The 18,029-nt window shown below is 38.5% G+C and overlaps 1 protein-coding gene across 23 annotated transcripts in view; it reads right to left on the minus strand.

Annotated features, from left to right (window-relative positions):
• The window catches only part of LOC145341066 (disks large homolog 1), a 353,734-nt gene that overhangs the window by 10,068 nt on the left and 325,637 nt on the right, over positions 1 to 18,029 (minus strand). For 10 of the 23 annotated variants that reach the window (XM_080185851.1, XM_080185847.1, XM_080185845.1 and 7 more), the window contains 3 exons: positions 14,015 to 14,081; positions 8,713 to 8,812; positions 3,127 to 3,168 (listed from right to left, as the gene is read on the minus strand). In XM_080185851.1, the coding sequence (XP_080041977.1) occupies positions 3,127 to 3,168; positions 8,713 to 8,812; positions 14,015 to 14,081 (209 nt within the window). Of the gene's footprint in view, positions 1 to 3,126; positions 3,169 to 8,320; positions 8,367 to 8,712; positions 8,813 to 14,014; positions 14,082 to 18,029 lie in introns of all 23 variants that reach the window. The other 13 variants (XM_080185853.1, XM_080185859.1, XM_080185850.1 and 10 more) reach the window with 3 other exon arrangements.

The raw sequence follows: 18,029 nt of genomic DNA on the forward strand, positions 1-18,029 counted from the left end.
ATCATCATTCATATTACATCTCAAGAGTTCAACCAACCAGCACAGAGTGGCAGGTGAAGAGCTTTTGCAGTTATCTCGACAGTTAAAATGGTACATTCACAAAGTGACACACAAAATTGAAGCTTTAAAAAAACCTGAAAAGTAGTTATTTTATAAGAATGCAGCTTTGTAACTGAAATAGGTAATTCCTGCTGACTTTCGGCACTCAAAAATCTTTGCTGGCATAGTGCTGTTTCCACATTACAACTGGCAAAGAGCTGAGAGAGTTAGTTGGCTCAGCTATATTAGTGTGAAGCAGGCAAGAATTATTCCATATCACCACCACGCACCACTGACAAGATGTGGCATCTGCTTTTTTTATATCATAAACACATCATCTCTCAGTCAAGGCCTCATTAAAAACATGTTGTTGGGTACTAAAATATTGAGAGAGACATGCAGAAAATAGGAAGAATACTTCGGGCAGTGGTAGGGTAGTTTTTTTTTGTGAACTACAGGTCCAGGTGTTATAAAGCACATTTTAGTTTCACAATTACTTACTAGGTGAATGTACAACTTTAACTGTTTCCAAGCAGAAGAAAACTTCTTGTTTGTTCAAAGTTGATCAAGAAATTAATAACTTATACAAGGCAAATTTGAGAGCACAAGCAACTCATGCAAAAGCAGGACTGATGAGAAACAATGTACATTTGAGGAGAGATACATAAACAGAACTGGCTGAAATTAACCTCTTGTTTCACCATACTCATCCGTAATCATGATTTCTGTTATGGAGGAAGGAAGGCAGAAGGAGAAAGGGAAGAAGTAAAATTTGCAAAACAGTACAGTTCAAAAGCATTCAAGAGATTCAGTCCTTTTATCCACTGATCTTGTTATGTAGCACATCACACAAAAGTAGATCAGTGATGGTCTCTTCAGTGCTGACTGCCCTTTCATGTCCGTGGCTCTTCCAATACCCATCACAGTGCACACGCAGTTGAAGGTAGCGATTCATATATGGCCAGTACCTTGCAGCTAGTGCATGCACATTGCATACAGACTTTGATAAAAGAGTTTGTGCTTCATACAGTTGTTGGAACAAGCTGTTCTAGTTGGTGCTGGAGCCAGACTTCTGAAGTGGAACAAGCTGTTTTAGCATGTATGTGCATAAACTGTCACTTGCTTGCCTAGTGCCTTGGATGACACACATTTCCTAAAAAAGGCAGTGATCTTGCATCATGTATGCTAGAAATGCGTTTTTAATTAAAACTTGAATCACATCTTCTAGTCTCTTGACTTGTATTTTTAGTCAAAGTTCCAATGATGGTAAGTTTATAAAATGAATTGGCTGCATTTTTAATAAGAAAGTACCCAAACATGCTCAAGAGCGTATTTTTTTTCTCTTGTGACTGGTTACCCAACAGTAAATAAAATCTCTTTTTACTTTGATGCACTTAATCAGATTACTGGATCGTTAATTGGATTCCTACAGATCTGAACAGTTTCTCAGACTGTTCATATTACAGGTCATCAGCATGTTCATATAATTTTGCCATTTTGTCTACCCTGATAGGTTTCATCCCTTCCCACCCTTGTACATCCACCCTCCATCGTAAGTAATCTTTATCATCAATCCCTATTTGATGAATAGTAACTGCTGCTAGTGCTGCTCTGAATTTTCACATCTCAATTTTTACCAAGTTCTACTTTGCTACATTACTAAATGTTGTCCCATGTATCCTCCTCCTCCTTACATAATCTCAAGTACATCCTTTCCCAGAACCTCAAAACTATGGAACTTTCTTCTCCTTCTCGCTCTTTTGTATCCCCAAATAATTTTCCCCAAAAGGAGAACCTTTAATGTTGAACAAATGCTCAATGAAGAGGTGTAAGTAACAAAACCTTGTTGGCTCAAGGCAAGACAACAGAAGCGTCACAATCTGAAGTTGATGTGTTCTAGATCAGAAAATGAGAACCTTCTCTCATGGAATGATGACAGAAATTATCTTTGAGCAGAGCTCTCATGCATCATATCAGTTTCCTGTGGCACCACAGCCAGCAAATTCAGGCCAACCTCATGAATTAGGGCGAGAGATGATAATTATTGGAACAGGGCATGCAGGCATAATTATGCCACAATTTAAAGCCATACAATCTGTCCTTATTCTTAATTTTCTACTTTGTAAATGTGAGTTTATGAAGTTCAAAGAAAACTTCCTATTTAACTTATCATGTTGCAATTGTCCTCCCACCAGTAAGTGGCATCACAGCACCCCCACTTGGCAGGAGAGTATGCACAGTGCTGCAAACGTACATGGTATACAAATATGGATATAGGGATTTATAATAGAGAATGTTGACAAGATGGTTATGCAGACAACATTAATTTGTGATTGCTGTTAACTGGGAAGTTTATTAACCAATTTTGATAGATAGATTTATACATTCAAATTTTTTCCACAAACTATTTAGTGACAGACTTGCCAACCTCTAAGGTTTCTCAAACTCAACATTCATGTCTCTTGCTCTCAAGATTCTTTACACGTTTTCAGAAAGAATTATATTCTTAGCCTGACTGGTCATAAAAATACTGATAGAAACTAAAAACATCTTGAAGGACCTCAAATATAGAATGGGGTGAGATCACAGGATTCCAGAGAACTTCAGCCTGTGGCAATAGATACATGACAAGGGAGTTTAAAAACTAGGGTGCAGACTAACCCAGACCAGACCCTCACATTTTCTGTTTGGCACAAGTTAGGATACTAAGAGGTATCTAAGAATGTGTCATCAGTCTATTCATTGAAGAGATGATGTATGTCAAAAAGTATACAACAATCTCACAACAGACAGGGAATTTAGTTATGTAACTAAACTTCAAGTATTAAACAGAATTCAAATTTCTGTGTAAAATATTTTGGGAGCCTGAATGCACATAGGATGGATCCAATATGTGTAAAGTCAGCAAGTCAACAACTGTATGATACTATACAACAGCCATATACGAGTAGCTCCCCTTCTTTGTTTGGAGAGCACCAATGACACTGAGTTCATCAAACAGTGGGCAGCAGCACTGAACATTCTGCAAGGTTAACAGGGAATCAAGGCTGAACTCAAACAGCAAACAGGGAACAGGAAACAACTTACGGTAACTACTTTCACTATCACTGGCATTAGAGGTTACATGCTCTGAAATCATAATAAAAGAAATATAAGCAACATAATCAAATGCAACATTTCAATACAAATGCTGGTTGATAAAATTATGCATTTCAAAAATATGCAAAGCAAACCATGGAACTGAAGAAATGCATAATAATCATTTAGTTGATGTGATTACTGTGAACTGGAAAACATGACCCCCTCAGTTCCAAAGTGCTCCCCACACACAATACAGTTAAGGGAAGGTCTCAATATCTTTAAAACACCCGATAGCAGACTGAAAACCACAACCAGCACCCAAGCCCCATCACATTAAACAAACAGCAGTGATACCACATAAGTATGCAATGCATTCAGCAACACTGGCTCCGCCACAAGTTGTCAAAATAGCCTTACCAAATACCATCTGACTGCTCAATATAACACTCAATTCAGCAAAGCACAGCACCACATGACGCATCATCCATTTTTATCCTTATACCACTCAGCGGCCATACAAGAATGGCATGACCAGAATGCTCTGCTTATCTAGTCAGGTGGGAAATTGTACTCACCATCAATTATTATCTAAAAAAATTCCTCACAATAAACCTTTTAAAATATAAATGTTCATTTGCATGCCTGTGTTTAAATAATGGTAATAACTCAATATTGAACTCCAGCATTTCAGATTCTTAAATAGAATTTGCAAATATAAACCTCAACTTTAACAATCCCAAGCACGTTTTAGACCATAAATGAGAAGAGGTTTATTACTTATAGAAAATATTCCAATTTATTTTGAAGGGTTCCTATGGGTTGACAACAGATGAACTAGTTTACTGTAGGTCTTTATACTTAGGGTCTGATGCAATAGAAACCATTGTTTTCAGTCCCCACTTCAAACTCCGTTCCCTCATTAACTCCATCCGTCGTCCATCAGAGATTAAGCCAGTCTTTTAGCGATCTGAGTGACAAATTTGAACTGTTCTTCCAAACTAGTTTGTGCCATTTTTAAGACTGCACATTTCCACTTCCATGCTGTCACTTGACCTCACCCGTCTCAGTTCATCTGCTGCAAAAAGCCCTCACCCATTCCTTTGCTATCTCTTGACTTGACTATTCCAAAGCACTCCTGGCTGTTCTCCCATGTTCCATTCTCCATGGACTTGAGGTTATTCAGAATTCTGCTGGCCACATCTTAACTCTCAGAAATCCCATCCTCCTATCACTCCTGTGCTTGCTGAACTACAATGGCACGTGATAAACAGCATCTTGATTTTAAAATTCTCATCTTGTTTCAAACCCCTCCATTTCCTTGCCCCTCCCTCGTTTTGAAATCTCCTCTAACACCACATCCTCCAAGGGATCTGGCTCCTCCAATTCTAATATCTAGTGCATTCACAATCATAACTGACAGGGAGATGGTGACATAGTGGCAACATTATTGGACTAGTAATCCAGGGGCCCAGGCTAATGTGCTGGGAATGTGGGTATAAATTCCACCATGGCAGATGATGGTATTTAAATTCAATTAATAAATCTAAAATTGAAAGCTAATCTCAGTGATGGTGATCATGAAACTATCACCAATCATAAAAACCCATCTGGTTCACCAATGTTCTTTAGGGAAAGAAATCTGCCATCCTTATCTGGCCTGGCCTACACGATTCTAAAATCTGAAATGGCCCGGCAAGCCAAGAACAATTAGGGATGTCAACAAATGCTGGTATTACCACATCCCACAAAGTAAGAAAAAAATAATTGCTCCATTATTGGTGGTCATGCTTTCAGTTGTCTTGATCCCAAAGTCTAGAATTCCCTCCCTACATTTCTCTGCCTTTCCCCCTCGTTCTCTTCCTTTAAGACATTTCTTAAAAGCTTCCTCCAAGTTTGAGACCATCTGAACCAATTTCTCCATGTGAGGCTTGATGTAATACTCTGTTTAATAATGCTCCTGTGAAGCTCATTGCTGGAACATTTCATTATGCTAAAGGCACATTCTAACTATTTGTTGTTGTGTTATTGATACCATCAGTTTAAAAAGTAATGCTTCATTTGAGATTTTCGATCATTCTCTAATCCAAGGGACTAGCTAGGAAATACACTTGCCAGCTCTCCCCATTGTGTATAATGTACTTAAGTCTTCAGTTTGTACTTCACTAAAATGCACATTTGCCAGCTGCATTTATAACTAATGAGTACCACAGGAGTAATACAAACCTTGATGAATTGTCAGTAAGTTTTCAGAACTCAAATGAATATACATAATCCAGTAGATAAAATAGTTGTTCTGAAAACTGATTTATTCTCATTTTAACTTCTTTCATAATTTAGAAGATCACTCCTTTTTAAAAGAAATACTTCATGTATTTGTAAATCTCAGATATTCTGGGAAGCAATTAGATCCAACATTTTCATTACTTGAGAACAAGACATCCCACAGTCCCTCTACTTTCTTTGTAAAAGAACAAATGTGTCCTTGCAGCAATTCATAGGACACCCACTTTTGTTTTAAAGCTCTCGCTTAAAACGTTTTCACCTTTCAACATTAATTAAAACATATTTTAATGTCTCATCAAGTTATGACTGTATAACAATTAGGCTCCAAAGTAGAGTATACATCACCAGGTTTGCAACTGACAGGAAAAGGAGCACAGCAGGCAATTCTGAACAAGGTGACCATGGGTTGAAAGGTTCAATTTTGGTGCTATTTTCCATTTAATAAATGCAAGATGATTCAGAATGAAAAGGAAGCTTGAAGAATGCAGAGTGATTTTTCACAAAAGTGAAATGTAGTTTCACAAAAGCCAATGTAGGTCAGCAAGCACAGGAGTGCTTGCTGAACTTCAGTGAATGGAGGATCATCATCAATATTAGTATTGTTTCCCCCAATAAACTTATTAAATTTTCTTCTCTCCTCAAGGCACCAAATTAAACCAGCCTTCTCACACAGTGCGTATTTTGGCTCCAGTATTTTGTCTTCACAACAACTCTTCACTTATGAATTAAACCAGCCACATCAAAAGGACAGAAAATTTACAGCCAGAGTCTAGTCCTCCACTGACATCCATGTTTGGACACCTACCAGCAGGGTCATTAGATAATACAGTTCTGCAGTCATACATATGTTTTCCCCATTCCTAGTCCAGACACTGAGGCCAGTTCTAGCAAACCATCTCTCAAGCAGACATCAACAAAATGACTCTCCTAATCTATGCAGTTCAGTAATGCACAAGGTAGTGTATTTATCCACAGCTGCCTGTATTCCCAGGGCTTTTTTTTTTAAAAAGAAAAACGTTGGTCTTTGACACAAATGAAATATATTAAAGCCACTCTGGGGCAACGAATATTGAGATTGACACACATGGACAGTTCTTACAGGGAACAGCAAGCATAACGTTCACAATGGATAACAGTCAGATAATTACTCAGTCTAATAATATTTAGATTTGGCTGGCATGACTGATAAAGTTTTGGCATGGGGTGCAGAAGTGCTATTTCTAGCATAAAAACTTGCTCTGAAGTGTTATATTTGATTGAGGAAGGCACAATGCCAGTATCTAACCATTTTTTAAAAATAACACCATGTGTTTTGGCCTGTCATCTGTGACAATATCTTGCTATCCGACCATCACTCCCAAAAGGTTTAGCACAAAACCAAAGTGATTCCAGTAGGTTTGCAGCTGGAATGTTTTCATTCAAAAAGGCCCAAGATTCTTTATTTTACGTAAACTTGCAATGCAAAAGTACACATTTCTCCACAATCTTACCTCAAACAAGTGAAAGATGTTAGCCAGACTAAAAGCCCCAGTCAGTGAAAAATGCAAAAGGGGTGCAAAAGACTAATGCTATTCAATCACTTAAGCAAAGACCAAATGCTCATACTTATAACCTGAAAGCCAGTTAGTAAATAAAACAAAACTTAGAATTTGAATAAAAATATCAACCCACATAGTAGCTTTATCTGCTCCTAATGAAACACTTTCAAATGCAAATTAATCCTGAAGTCATCTTTCATTAAGAAGTCATTTTCTGCACAATTGCTATGAAAGCTCACATCCAAGGGAAACAATGATACCTCTAACACTTTTCACTATTTAAATTTGATTTTTATTTGCCCTTTTTCTTTTCAGCTTTACAGATATATTTCCATTTCTAACCAAATCAACCAGTGTCATTTTTTATTAGTAGACTTCAAGAAACTGATCATAATCAGGACAGCACAGATTCAGAGAGAGAGAGAGAGAGGAAGACACAGGGTTAGATTTCAATCTCATCCTGCACCAAGGTACAGAGTTGAGGCTGAGTGACTTTTCAGGGAAGAAAGAAGAGTCTCCGTCAAACGCCCATGAATGAGTCAACAACAACAACAACAACAACACTGACAGCAGCCACCTTACCTCGGAAACACGGAACAATGGGGGATGAGTGGGTGGCGATATCTTACATTTGACGAGAGAACCACCTAATGTAGCTATCTGTAGAGCAAATAGGTTTTGATTTCTAGACCTCTGAATGTCTGATTTCATTCTCTTACCATAAGGGCAAAATGCAGTTCCTGGTCGGTTTAGGCTCAACTGAAATTTTCTTTGTTTTTGATGCCAAGAAAATAGAATTCTGAACTGAGTGAGGTTTACTAGTTTGAGAAAACAACACCCAAAATGCATTTAACACCGTTTTTCCTCCAGTTCACAGTATAGTGATTGCACTGATGTCATTACATAAAATAAAGGAACAATTTGCAATGGTCTCTAGCTATTTCCTATGTTAACATTTAATATCTGATCTTTCAGCTCGGGTTAAACACTGAACTGACGCTTTCATTTCAGAACACGTGCTGGCATATTTACTTATAAATGCATGTCACAGAAAGGACCCAGTTACAAACTCTTATACGAAACTTCAGCCTTCATCTACTTTTTACATACAATTTTACATGGGGGCCACATTTAGATTCTCCTGGTTCACAAATTTATAAAATTGATCTAAAAAGGTTTACATAGGAAACATTGCAAGAGATTTTACAACCTGCCTTTGCATGGTAAATGATTGAGTAAAAAATTAAGGATGGAAAACCAGTAACCATGAACCTCCCCCATGCCAGCAGAAACCTACGAGCCATTAGAGAAAGCAACGAAAGCTAGCTTAGTAAACAGATGGAGGCAAATGTGAATGGAGAGGATTTTCCGGCACTTACTCAGGCCTTTTGTTCCCATTACGTCGTCGCCTAACCCGGGGATCTCCTGTAGAGTAGTCCCCAGACAGCAAGCAATAAGAAAAAAAACAGTCACAGAAAAAAAAACTGGTCAGTGGCACATAACAAGACTACTACCATGACAAGACAGTTTTGTGTGAACGTAACTGGTTTGGATAATTTCTCTGTCCAGGATTTAAACACAAAGTCTCAAGTGCATATGTGCATTAAAAGTTGGAACTTGTACAGATAGCTGACTCGGAGCAGACACACCAATTTGATAAAAAGGGGGGACCAGTTGTATTCAGCAAAAACATGTTGCCATGGTAACACAGTAAAGGTCCCTACTCAGAGATTGACCTTCTCTGCAGGTGTATCTGGTTGTAGCTACTTACGTTCGAGATCACTGGTTTCCTGCTCACTCTGCTCCTTGTTCTTGTAGAAGGGAAATTTTCGGGAAAAGATGTTCTTTTTACGCTTGTCATTGAATGACTGCTGAGGAAGAGAAGGAGTGGCAAAAAAAAGGGGTGTCTAACGTCCACGTGATTAACGCCCGACCCTAGAAACGCATGAAAACTGAACTCGGGCCACTACCCTTGTATTTTTTTTTTAAAATATAAATTTTGTTTCTGTGCTAACTTTGCCAAGGAAATGATGCACAATATATATCCTACCCCTACAGCAAACATCCTTCAGATTGCAACAGAAAATTTGTAAAAGAAAAAGCCATCTAGAGAAACCATCAGGGCATTTAGTGTAATATTACATGTAGAAATAATGCAGATTTTAGCTGCAAAGCTATTCAAGTCTTTATAAGGCTAGATAGAAATGTGCCGGCTTTTGAGTCACTTCCACAAGAGTAAGATCGGTCAAGTGATGCATCTGAGACAATCAAAATAAAAAAGAAAGAAAATGGTCAAGATGGAGGTTAAAAAAGTTGGCAACACAAGGGATTTTAAAAAACTAATTTTTTTTGCAAGAGACAAGGAAAAAATCTAGAAACTTGACAAATCCAGGTGGATTGAAATAAAGTGAGCTTAATTTTGAAGATTGTGACACAGGCGAGATGTGTGATTGTCTGCATGATGTCTTGCACATTAAATTCTTGATTATCCATAAACTTAAATACAGATGGTTGCCAACTTTTAGCAGGAAATTCATTAATTGAATCCACAGCCAAAGTAGCAGAATGACAGCTAGTGATCAAAGTGCTTCAAAACTGTGAAAATCCAATTTCTCAAGAATTTCAGGTGAATCTAAAAGTGTAGCTAATTAATTCCATATTAGAATATTTACATCAGTGGTTTAACAACAAATTCAAAAGATGATTAAAATCAAATCACATTCAAACGTTTTGCCATGCTTTAAGTGATTGACTAGACCAAAGGAAAGAAGAAACCTTGGATTGAAGATAACAAAGCTGCAAAAGAGTCAACTGAACGGGGGCGGGGTGTGGAGAGAGAGAGAGGAGAGACAAACAGAGAGCGCAAGAGCAAGTGTGAGAATACACAAGGGAACGAGTAAGGGAAACTGAGCATTGGAAACTTATTGAGTAAGACAGCTACCTGTACAGATAAGTTTTAAATAGAGAGCAAAAAATTATTGAAGATCTAGACAAGGGCTTTATATACAGAATATGTTTTATTGATGTATATGTAATCAATATTTATGTGACAAAACTTAAGGGGAAAGTAGGATCCAGTGGCTGTGACATTGATTGTTCAATGTTTGTTATACCCGTGGCTGCATTGCTTGAAACATGAGTTATTTTCGCTCAGTTCAAGATTTGAAGAATATCAAATGTGTGAATTAATTAAGTAGTCTCCATTTGGATATCAGGTAATGAATTTTAAATTCATCCATTTTATCTCTAGCAATAACAGAATGCTGAAACCAGTCTGCAAATTGTTCCAATCAAAACAGCGAGGGAAAAATTAATGCCCATTAATTTAAATCTAAAAATAGCAACAGGCATCACCCAAAACGTGAGAGAAATTGGATTTTGAAGTTATCTTTGTGAAAAAGTAGAGGGCATGCATAGCGTGCTAGAGCCTGGCATCTGTGAAGCCATGTCAGTGTTTGAATATGGGCAAATGAGACAGCCCTGTGGGATGCAGATCTTCATCAATGGCAAGCGTAGTTCTTTTTTCCTCATTCCTTTTGCTACATAATACATGCATTTTGTTTCTGCACATGTTAGTACATAATTGTTCCAATCACATATGCACGCAAAACTTAAAAAAAAACTGCTTTTCATTTTAGCAGGGATTACCATCATGATATTTTCTACAAATCTACAGCAATTGGAAGAACAACGCAGCATGCTGTTAGAGTTCTTCGTTCACTCCTTGGCTAAATGTTTTTGATGAACAGCAATTTAGATTTCTGCAGGTTAAAACAGCAGGCATTCCAATATTTATATAATCAAAAGTATAATTAGAAAAGCATGACTTTGTAATTTTTAGATTATGGGTAAATAAAAGATTTCTGATCGGCAATGTAATCCTTCCCCAAAAACAGTATTTAATTAACCTCCTCCGTATCCAATCCCCAAAATTAAACAGGCAGCAAAACCAATTGTGGCCACCTCACCAAATACTTAAATGATTGTTTTAACCTCTAGCGGTCACCAAGGAATTTAATGGGCTGTAATTTCAGAGCTCCAGTGTGTTGTATTGGGGGGAGACAGCCCCTTGAAGTTCACATGTACGGGGTTTATGTGGCAATTGCCCTGCACTAGGAATCATCTGAAAGTGTGATTTAAGTTGCAAAGGTCAAATGGTCCCAACTGGGGGTTACATCAACAGTTATCCAGAACAGGTAAGAATTAAAACCACTTCTAACTTCTGAGTAACTAGTGAACAACCCACACTGAATACCACCCACCTTCATGTGCCCTTCACTCTCACTCTAGCCCCCCAAGAGGACTTCCATCCATTCCCTGGTCCGCACTCCCGCTCCCCCTACCACCACCCTCCTCACAGGACTCCAACCTCCTGTCTTCCAAACCCCCAGAGGGGACTCTCTCTCTCCCAACCCCCCGGCCACACCCAGGCCTGAACCTCACCCACTGCTTCCACAAAGGCCCAACCCTTCACTGCAGACCCCACCCCTATTCCTGCTCCAGGCTTGGCAACCTCTATCCCAGGTTGCCCCCACCCCCACACGGTCCTCTCCTGTCCCAACCACTCCATATGCAGTCTCACCACACTGCTGCTCCAGGTCTGGCCTGGCTGAGTGAGATCACAGATATTGAGTAGGAAGAATGCAAGTTAAAACCTTTCAGGAATGAAAAGCACAATCATATAAGCACCAAAGTTAAATTGTTTTAAGAACTATTCTAAACTTTTTCATGGAAAATGATTTCTAAATACAATACAAAAATGTGAAGAATATGACATGATAACTCATCAAAAATGTGCATTATTTAAGGTGATGGTCTTTCCCCAAAACACTAATTCAGAGCAACAATCACCAGTTAACCAAAAATATTAAAAAACTGAAATTCCATACCCATAATCTAAAGATAATAATTAACATTTAAGGATGTGCATTTACATTGGTTATAGGACATTGGAATTCGTTTGAGTCTTAGAATTCCCCTTCTAATGTGCTCAGAGCCCAAGATAAATGCACCATCTCTATTCATTAATGCCTAATTCTATACAAACTGCACATGAGCATGACATCTGCTGACGCACATTATAGGAATGGTCCATCCTTTGATTTTTTGTTTTCAAATTCACTGGACACAGGGCTTTGAGAGCCTGAATCAAGAAAATTTTAACCTGTAGTGTTAGTTGGAAGCACACTTGTCTCAAAGTCAAAGATTGCAGGCTCAAGTTGCACTCCAGGACACAAGAACAATAATCTCAGCTAAAACGACAGTGCAGTATCCAGAGAGTGCTGCACTGTCAGAGGTGCTGTCTTTTGGGTGAGATCTTAAACCAGGACTCCAAATGCCCTCTCAAGTAGACCTAAACAATCCCCTGTTGCTATTTCAAAAAAGGAGCGGAATAATCCTCAATGCCCTGATCAATATTTATTCTTCAATCAACATCTCAGATATATCATCTGGGTTTTGTCACATTCCTGTTTGTGGGATCTTGCTGTCTGCAAATTAGCTACTACATCGCATTACATCACAGAACGTACTTTAAAAGTACTTCATTAGCTGGAAAGTCCTTTGGGATATCTGGTTGTTGTGAAAGATGCTATGTAATTGCAATTCTCGCTCTTCTTTTTGAAGTTTCCAATGTATAAAGGAACTAAGTTTTGTCTTTATTGTAGTGTCACCTTGCTTGTTTTGTGCATTTTTTTGTTGGAAGAGGGTGCGGGGGGGTGGGGTGTGTGTGTGTGTGAGTGAGAGAGAAGGATACCCACCCTACGACAACTGAAAGGCAATGAAAAATAAGAAACCACGATGGTTGAACATACAGTCACTATAGGAAAACGAAGGACAGCTGAAGTCTTTGCATTGTCCATGGGGAAAGTTGATTGTATACGTGAGGGATTGCAGACAGCCCTTTGTATTTCTGACTGCTACAGTGGGATATGACATTAAGAGTGAGAAAGGGGAGGAACAACAAAAGGTGTTGTCATCTTCAATGGCAGATCTAGGGTTGATCATAATTACAAAATTCGTTCAAAGCAAATTTCACCCAATTCAAATACCTGTCCTCTCAGGTTAGAGGACCTCGGGGTGGTATAAGATAGCAATTATCCTTTCCCTGCCCCAACCTGACTGCAACAATAATGGTGGAAATGCTAACAGAGGGACTGCAGTGAAAGATCTGAGTGTGAATGCTTTTTCATTTAAAAACACACACAACTTGTGTTGGCCTGAGAAACACCGATTTTTAAAATATCTTGCCCAATGTTTAAGATTTAACAGAGGATATCAAGCCCTAATTCTGAAACCCACTTATAACCTTGTACTTTACCTTTAGTTTGATATGACACTGCTATAGAATTCCCAAATAAAAAAATGTAAACATATTGCACCTACATTTGCAATTTGTTTTGAATGCTAATACAATAAGTTGGCTGCAGAGCAATGCTTTGTAACTGCAAGTGGCGAGGTGTACAGCAATTTGGCCATTATCCTTTAATGTTCAACTAAGGGGACACTTGGCTTGCCAGACCTGGTAACTTATTGTAATGGAACTCTAACAGTACACCTTTGCAGATAAATACCCAGTTACTTAATTACCCCAGCCAAGAGAAGACTCAGCCTTAAACAGAGAAATGCTCAGTGAAAAGTGCTGCAGAATTATACAGAATATGCTTAGCTTTTTGTTGGAACTCTATCAATTTGCATTTATGTTGCATCTTTAAAACAGAAAATACCTCAAGATGCTCACCGTCCAAATACACCTCATACCACTGACCCATCACACTGTGTGGAAACTGGCTCAAAGAAAATACATACATAAATTCGTAGTTGAATTTCAAGAAATATAACTTAACTGGGCAATATTCCCAACCTGTGTTCTTAGTCCAGAAGTGCAAGTTATTATATATAAAATATACAGCAAAACAACTCAATATTCTGAAAACCGTTTAAAAATAAAATCTTTAAAAAATAAGCAACTTTAATCAAATGGATAGACTTTCAAATCCTCATAATGAGCGTAAGCATTTTTACATGCAGAATGATACAACATGCATTAAAAAAATTTCCCCCATTCCACTTACCCCTTTATCTCTCGATTTTGAGTTAAATTTCACTGTCTTTAACCTGGCACGTTCTTTCTTCTCAACTCTTATCGAGAACAAAATCAAAATTTTAGAATGGAACAATGCATGCTCAAATACTCGTCAAACACCTTCATGATGACACTTTTATCCTGAAGCCCATGTTTTCATTACTGAGCACATACAAGCATGTGAACATAGCAGTATTTGTAAACAATGCTGTCAAGAAAGGCACATTAAAAATTAACTTACTGACAGCTCAGCAGACTCAAGATGCTACAGCCTCGAAACAACATCCATAAAATAGTACTGGCAGTAAACTCTGATGCACTAAACATATCTGAATCGTGTTAGGGAGCAACTAAGTGCTAATTATATCGACTTTTAAAAAAATTTTAAACCAGACTCAGGTGACAGGAGCTCTACAAATCAATTCTTCACTTCATGTAGAGTTCCCAACCCAAACCTTGTTGCCACAGGCAGCGTTATCTGGTAACAGGGAATGTCGTACAAAGAAAACCCAAAAATGGAAAGTCATGCTCGGGCTGCCCTTTCGCATCTCCACGTAGCAAATAATGAAGGATGTAAGGTGGTCTCTCATTCCTCTACTGACCTGGATAGGTGTAGATCATTGGTAAACACATGCAGAAATAGGGGAAAGTAAATGGAATGTAAAAGATGAAGAAACACCGTTCAAAGCTAGCATCCCACTTCAAAGGGCACATGGGAACATCAATCATTTTCTTCCAAGTTGTTGGATACTACTTAGGCACTGATATATTACAATAACACTGCAATTTCATCTATGGTGGTGAAACAAAGTTATTTTCACGCTATTATCTATAAATGGTGGTCAGTGGTCAAAAAGGTACATTCAATTCAATCCCATTTCAATTTGCTATTTAGACTATCCAAAGCACTTGGATTCGTCATCCGTAACAATTGGAATACAGTCTGGATCTATTTGTTTTTTTCAGAATACCTCAACTAAATCAATGATTCAGATTATATTCTATTTGTTTTCAGAATAGTTAAACTCTTTACATTAGAATTTTAATGGTACAGGAAGTAGTCTCAAAACACCAGGTTAAAGTCCAACAGGTCTTTTTGGTAGCACAAGCTTTCGGAGCGCTGCCCCTTCATCAGGTGAGTGCACAGGGACAGCACGCTGAAAGCTCATGCTACCAAATAAACCTGTTAGACTTTAACCTGGTGTTATGAGACTACTTACTGTGCCTACCCCAGTCCAACGCTGGCAACTGAACATCAATTTTAATGGTGAAACAGCAGAATATTAAATAGCAGGCTCAGAAGCATCTATAGAAAGAAAAATAGAGTTAAGTGTTTCAAGACCATATGACCCTTCTACACAACTGTCATTTGGACTCAAAACATTAACTCGGATTTTCTCCCCACAGATGCTGCCAGACCTGTAGAGGTTACCGAGCATTTTCTATTTTTATTTCCAATTTCTAGCATCTGCAGCATTTTACTTCCAAATGCTAAATAACATGTAATTTAAAGTTTTCTTAATTTACAACGTCTCCTCATTCCCCCTGCTTGCTAAAGACGCCACTGTTCATCTATCCATCAATTTACTTCTCAACTTTAAAACCTTGGAACCACATCTCTTCCCACCCTAGGAAGCATCACTTCGCCATTCACAATTCAAAGTTGTGCCAGGCCAGATCAAGATTAGATGTCAAATGATTCTTTTCCCAGAGAATAGAAGTGCTCATAAGAAGGCTGCCAGCTCTAACTGCGGATGTCCCTTCACTGAATTTCTTGAAGAAAGAATTGGGCATGTTTCTAGCTGAAAAGGAGATCACCCCTTTACGAAAGGGTTGGCACTGTAGAGAATTCATGGTTTGGGTCACCTCATGGGCAGGTTCTGACCGTCTCAATTGCTTAAAGATGAATTCCCCCAATCTTTATTCCCTCAAATTGGTAGATCATCATTTGGCTTGTGCAGAGGTGGAGGTATTACAATTGTATTACACAGGCTGGATGGACAGAGACTCATTTCCTGTCTGCTAGTGTTTGTAACTTCTGGATTTTAAATCACAAACAATGATGTATTTTTTGCCCTTAGTTAAACTTGTTCTAATGGTCAAATATGGCAACACAGTGGCTAGCTCCGCTGTCTCTCAACTCCAGGGTTCAATTCTAACCTTTGGTGACTGTCTGTCTGGAGTTTGCATGTTCTCCCCATGTCTGTGTGGGCTTCCTCCGGGTGGTCCAGTTACCTCCCACAGTCCAAAAATATGCAGTTTAGGATGGATTGACCATGTTAAATTTTCTCTGTGTACCTGAACAGGCACTGGAATGCGGCAACTAGGGGAATTTCACAATAACTTCATTGCATTGTTAATGTAAGCCTACTTGTGACATTAATAAAATAGGCTTTAAATTTTATAAACTTTTAATTGTCCCTTAGTGTCTCAAGATGTGTAGGTTAGGGGGATTAATGGGGTAAATATGAGAGTTATGGGCATAGGGCCTGGATGATACTCTGTCAGAGAGTTGGTACAGACTCGATGGGCCGAATGGCATCCTTCTGCACCGTAGGGATTCTATGATTTTACAGAGTCAATGAGCAAAACTCGGTGCAACATTTCAAATCTAACTCAAGTGCTCTGAAGAGTTGCACCGCCTTATCCTTAATGGATTTATACATCTTGTTTACTTCAATAATTGTTGCTGCACAGTGAAACCTTTTGTTAATATATTATTTTGCATTCCTCAGTATTATATGCTATTTCTCATTCACATCAAAACATACCATCCCAACTTGGAACAATATTGCTGGGTCAAATCCTGGAACTTACCATAGAGGGAATACAATGGAGGTTCCCCATACTAATCTCTGGGATGGCAGGATTTCCTCATGAGAGGAGATTGAGGAAACTGGACCTGCATTGTCTAGACTTTTGAAGAGTGAGAAATGATTGCATTGAAATTTAGAGTTCCTACAGAGCGTAATAGAGGAGATGTAGAGAGGATGTTGTCCCTAGCTGATGAGTCAAGAACCAGGGGACACAATCTCAGGATAAGGGCCAAGCCTTTAAGACTGAGATGAGGAGAAATTTCTTTACGCGGATGGTGGTAAATGTTTGGAATTCTTTATACTAGAGGTTTTAGTTGAGCATGTCCCAAACAGAAATCAATAGATTTCTGGATACTCATGACATAAAGACAAAAAGAGATGTGTTTGTTGAGGAAAATTGCATAATGGTAGATGATCAGCCATGATTTGTTTGAATAGTGAAGTAGACTTGGCAAACTGAATAGCCTATTCCTGGTCCTGTGTAACTTCATATCTAATAGCCTTGTGGATGCACCTACATTCCATGGACTTAAACAATTCAAAAGACCCTTAGGCAGCATCTTCCGAACCCACAACCAATTCCATCTGGAAGGACAAGGGCAGCAAATACATGGGAACACCACCACCAGCAAGTTCTCCTCCAAATCACTCACCATCCTGAGTTGGAGATGTATTGCCATTCCTTTGCAGCTGCTGGGTCAAAATCCTGGTATTCCCTCCCTAACCGTATTGTGGATCAACCCACAGTGCATAGACTACAGCAGTTCAAGGTGGCAGTTCACCACCACCTCAAGGGCAACTAGGGATGGGCAATAAATGCTGGCCAGCCTCCAACACCCATGTTCCAAGAATAAATTAAAATAAACTAAGATGACAGCCATCAGCACCTTCTCATGAAGGACTAGGGTAATAAACGCTGGCCTTACCAGTGACAGCCACATCCCAGAAACAAATAATTTTTTTTAAAGTCATTCAGTCCTATTAGTTACATCAATCCAGTGGTTCCCAAACTTTTTTCACTGGGTCACACTTTTGGAATAAAAATTTGCTTGTGCCACACCAAATTTTTTTTAAATTAATTTAATCGCAATACTAAATATAAATCTTACAAATAAATGCGGTAATAACACACTATACTATACAACACTGCATTCAACACAAAGAGAGATGGCATGAAATCTGGAAACT

Source organism: Carcharhinus amblyrhynchos, chromosome 3 (assembly GCF_965287045.1).
Source record: "Carcharhinus amblyrhynchos chromosome 3, sCarAmb.v2.hapA, whole genome shotgun sequence".
Classification (NCBI taxonomy): domain Eukaryota; kingdom Metazoa; phylum Chordata; class Chondrichthyes; order Carcharhiniformes; family Carcharhinidae; genus Carcharhinus; species Carcharhinus amblyrhynchos.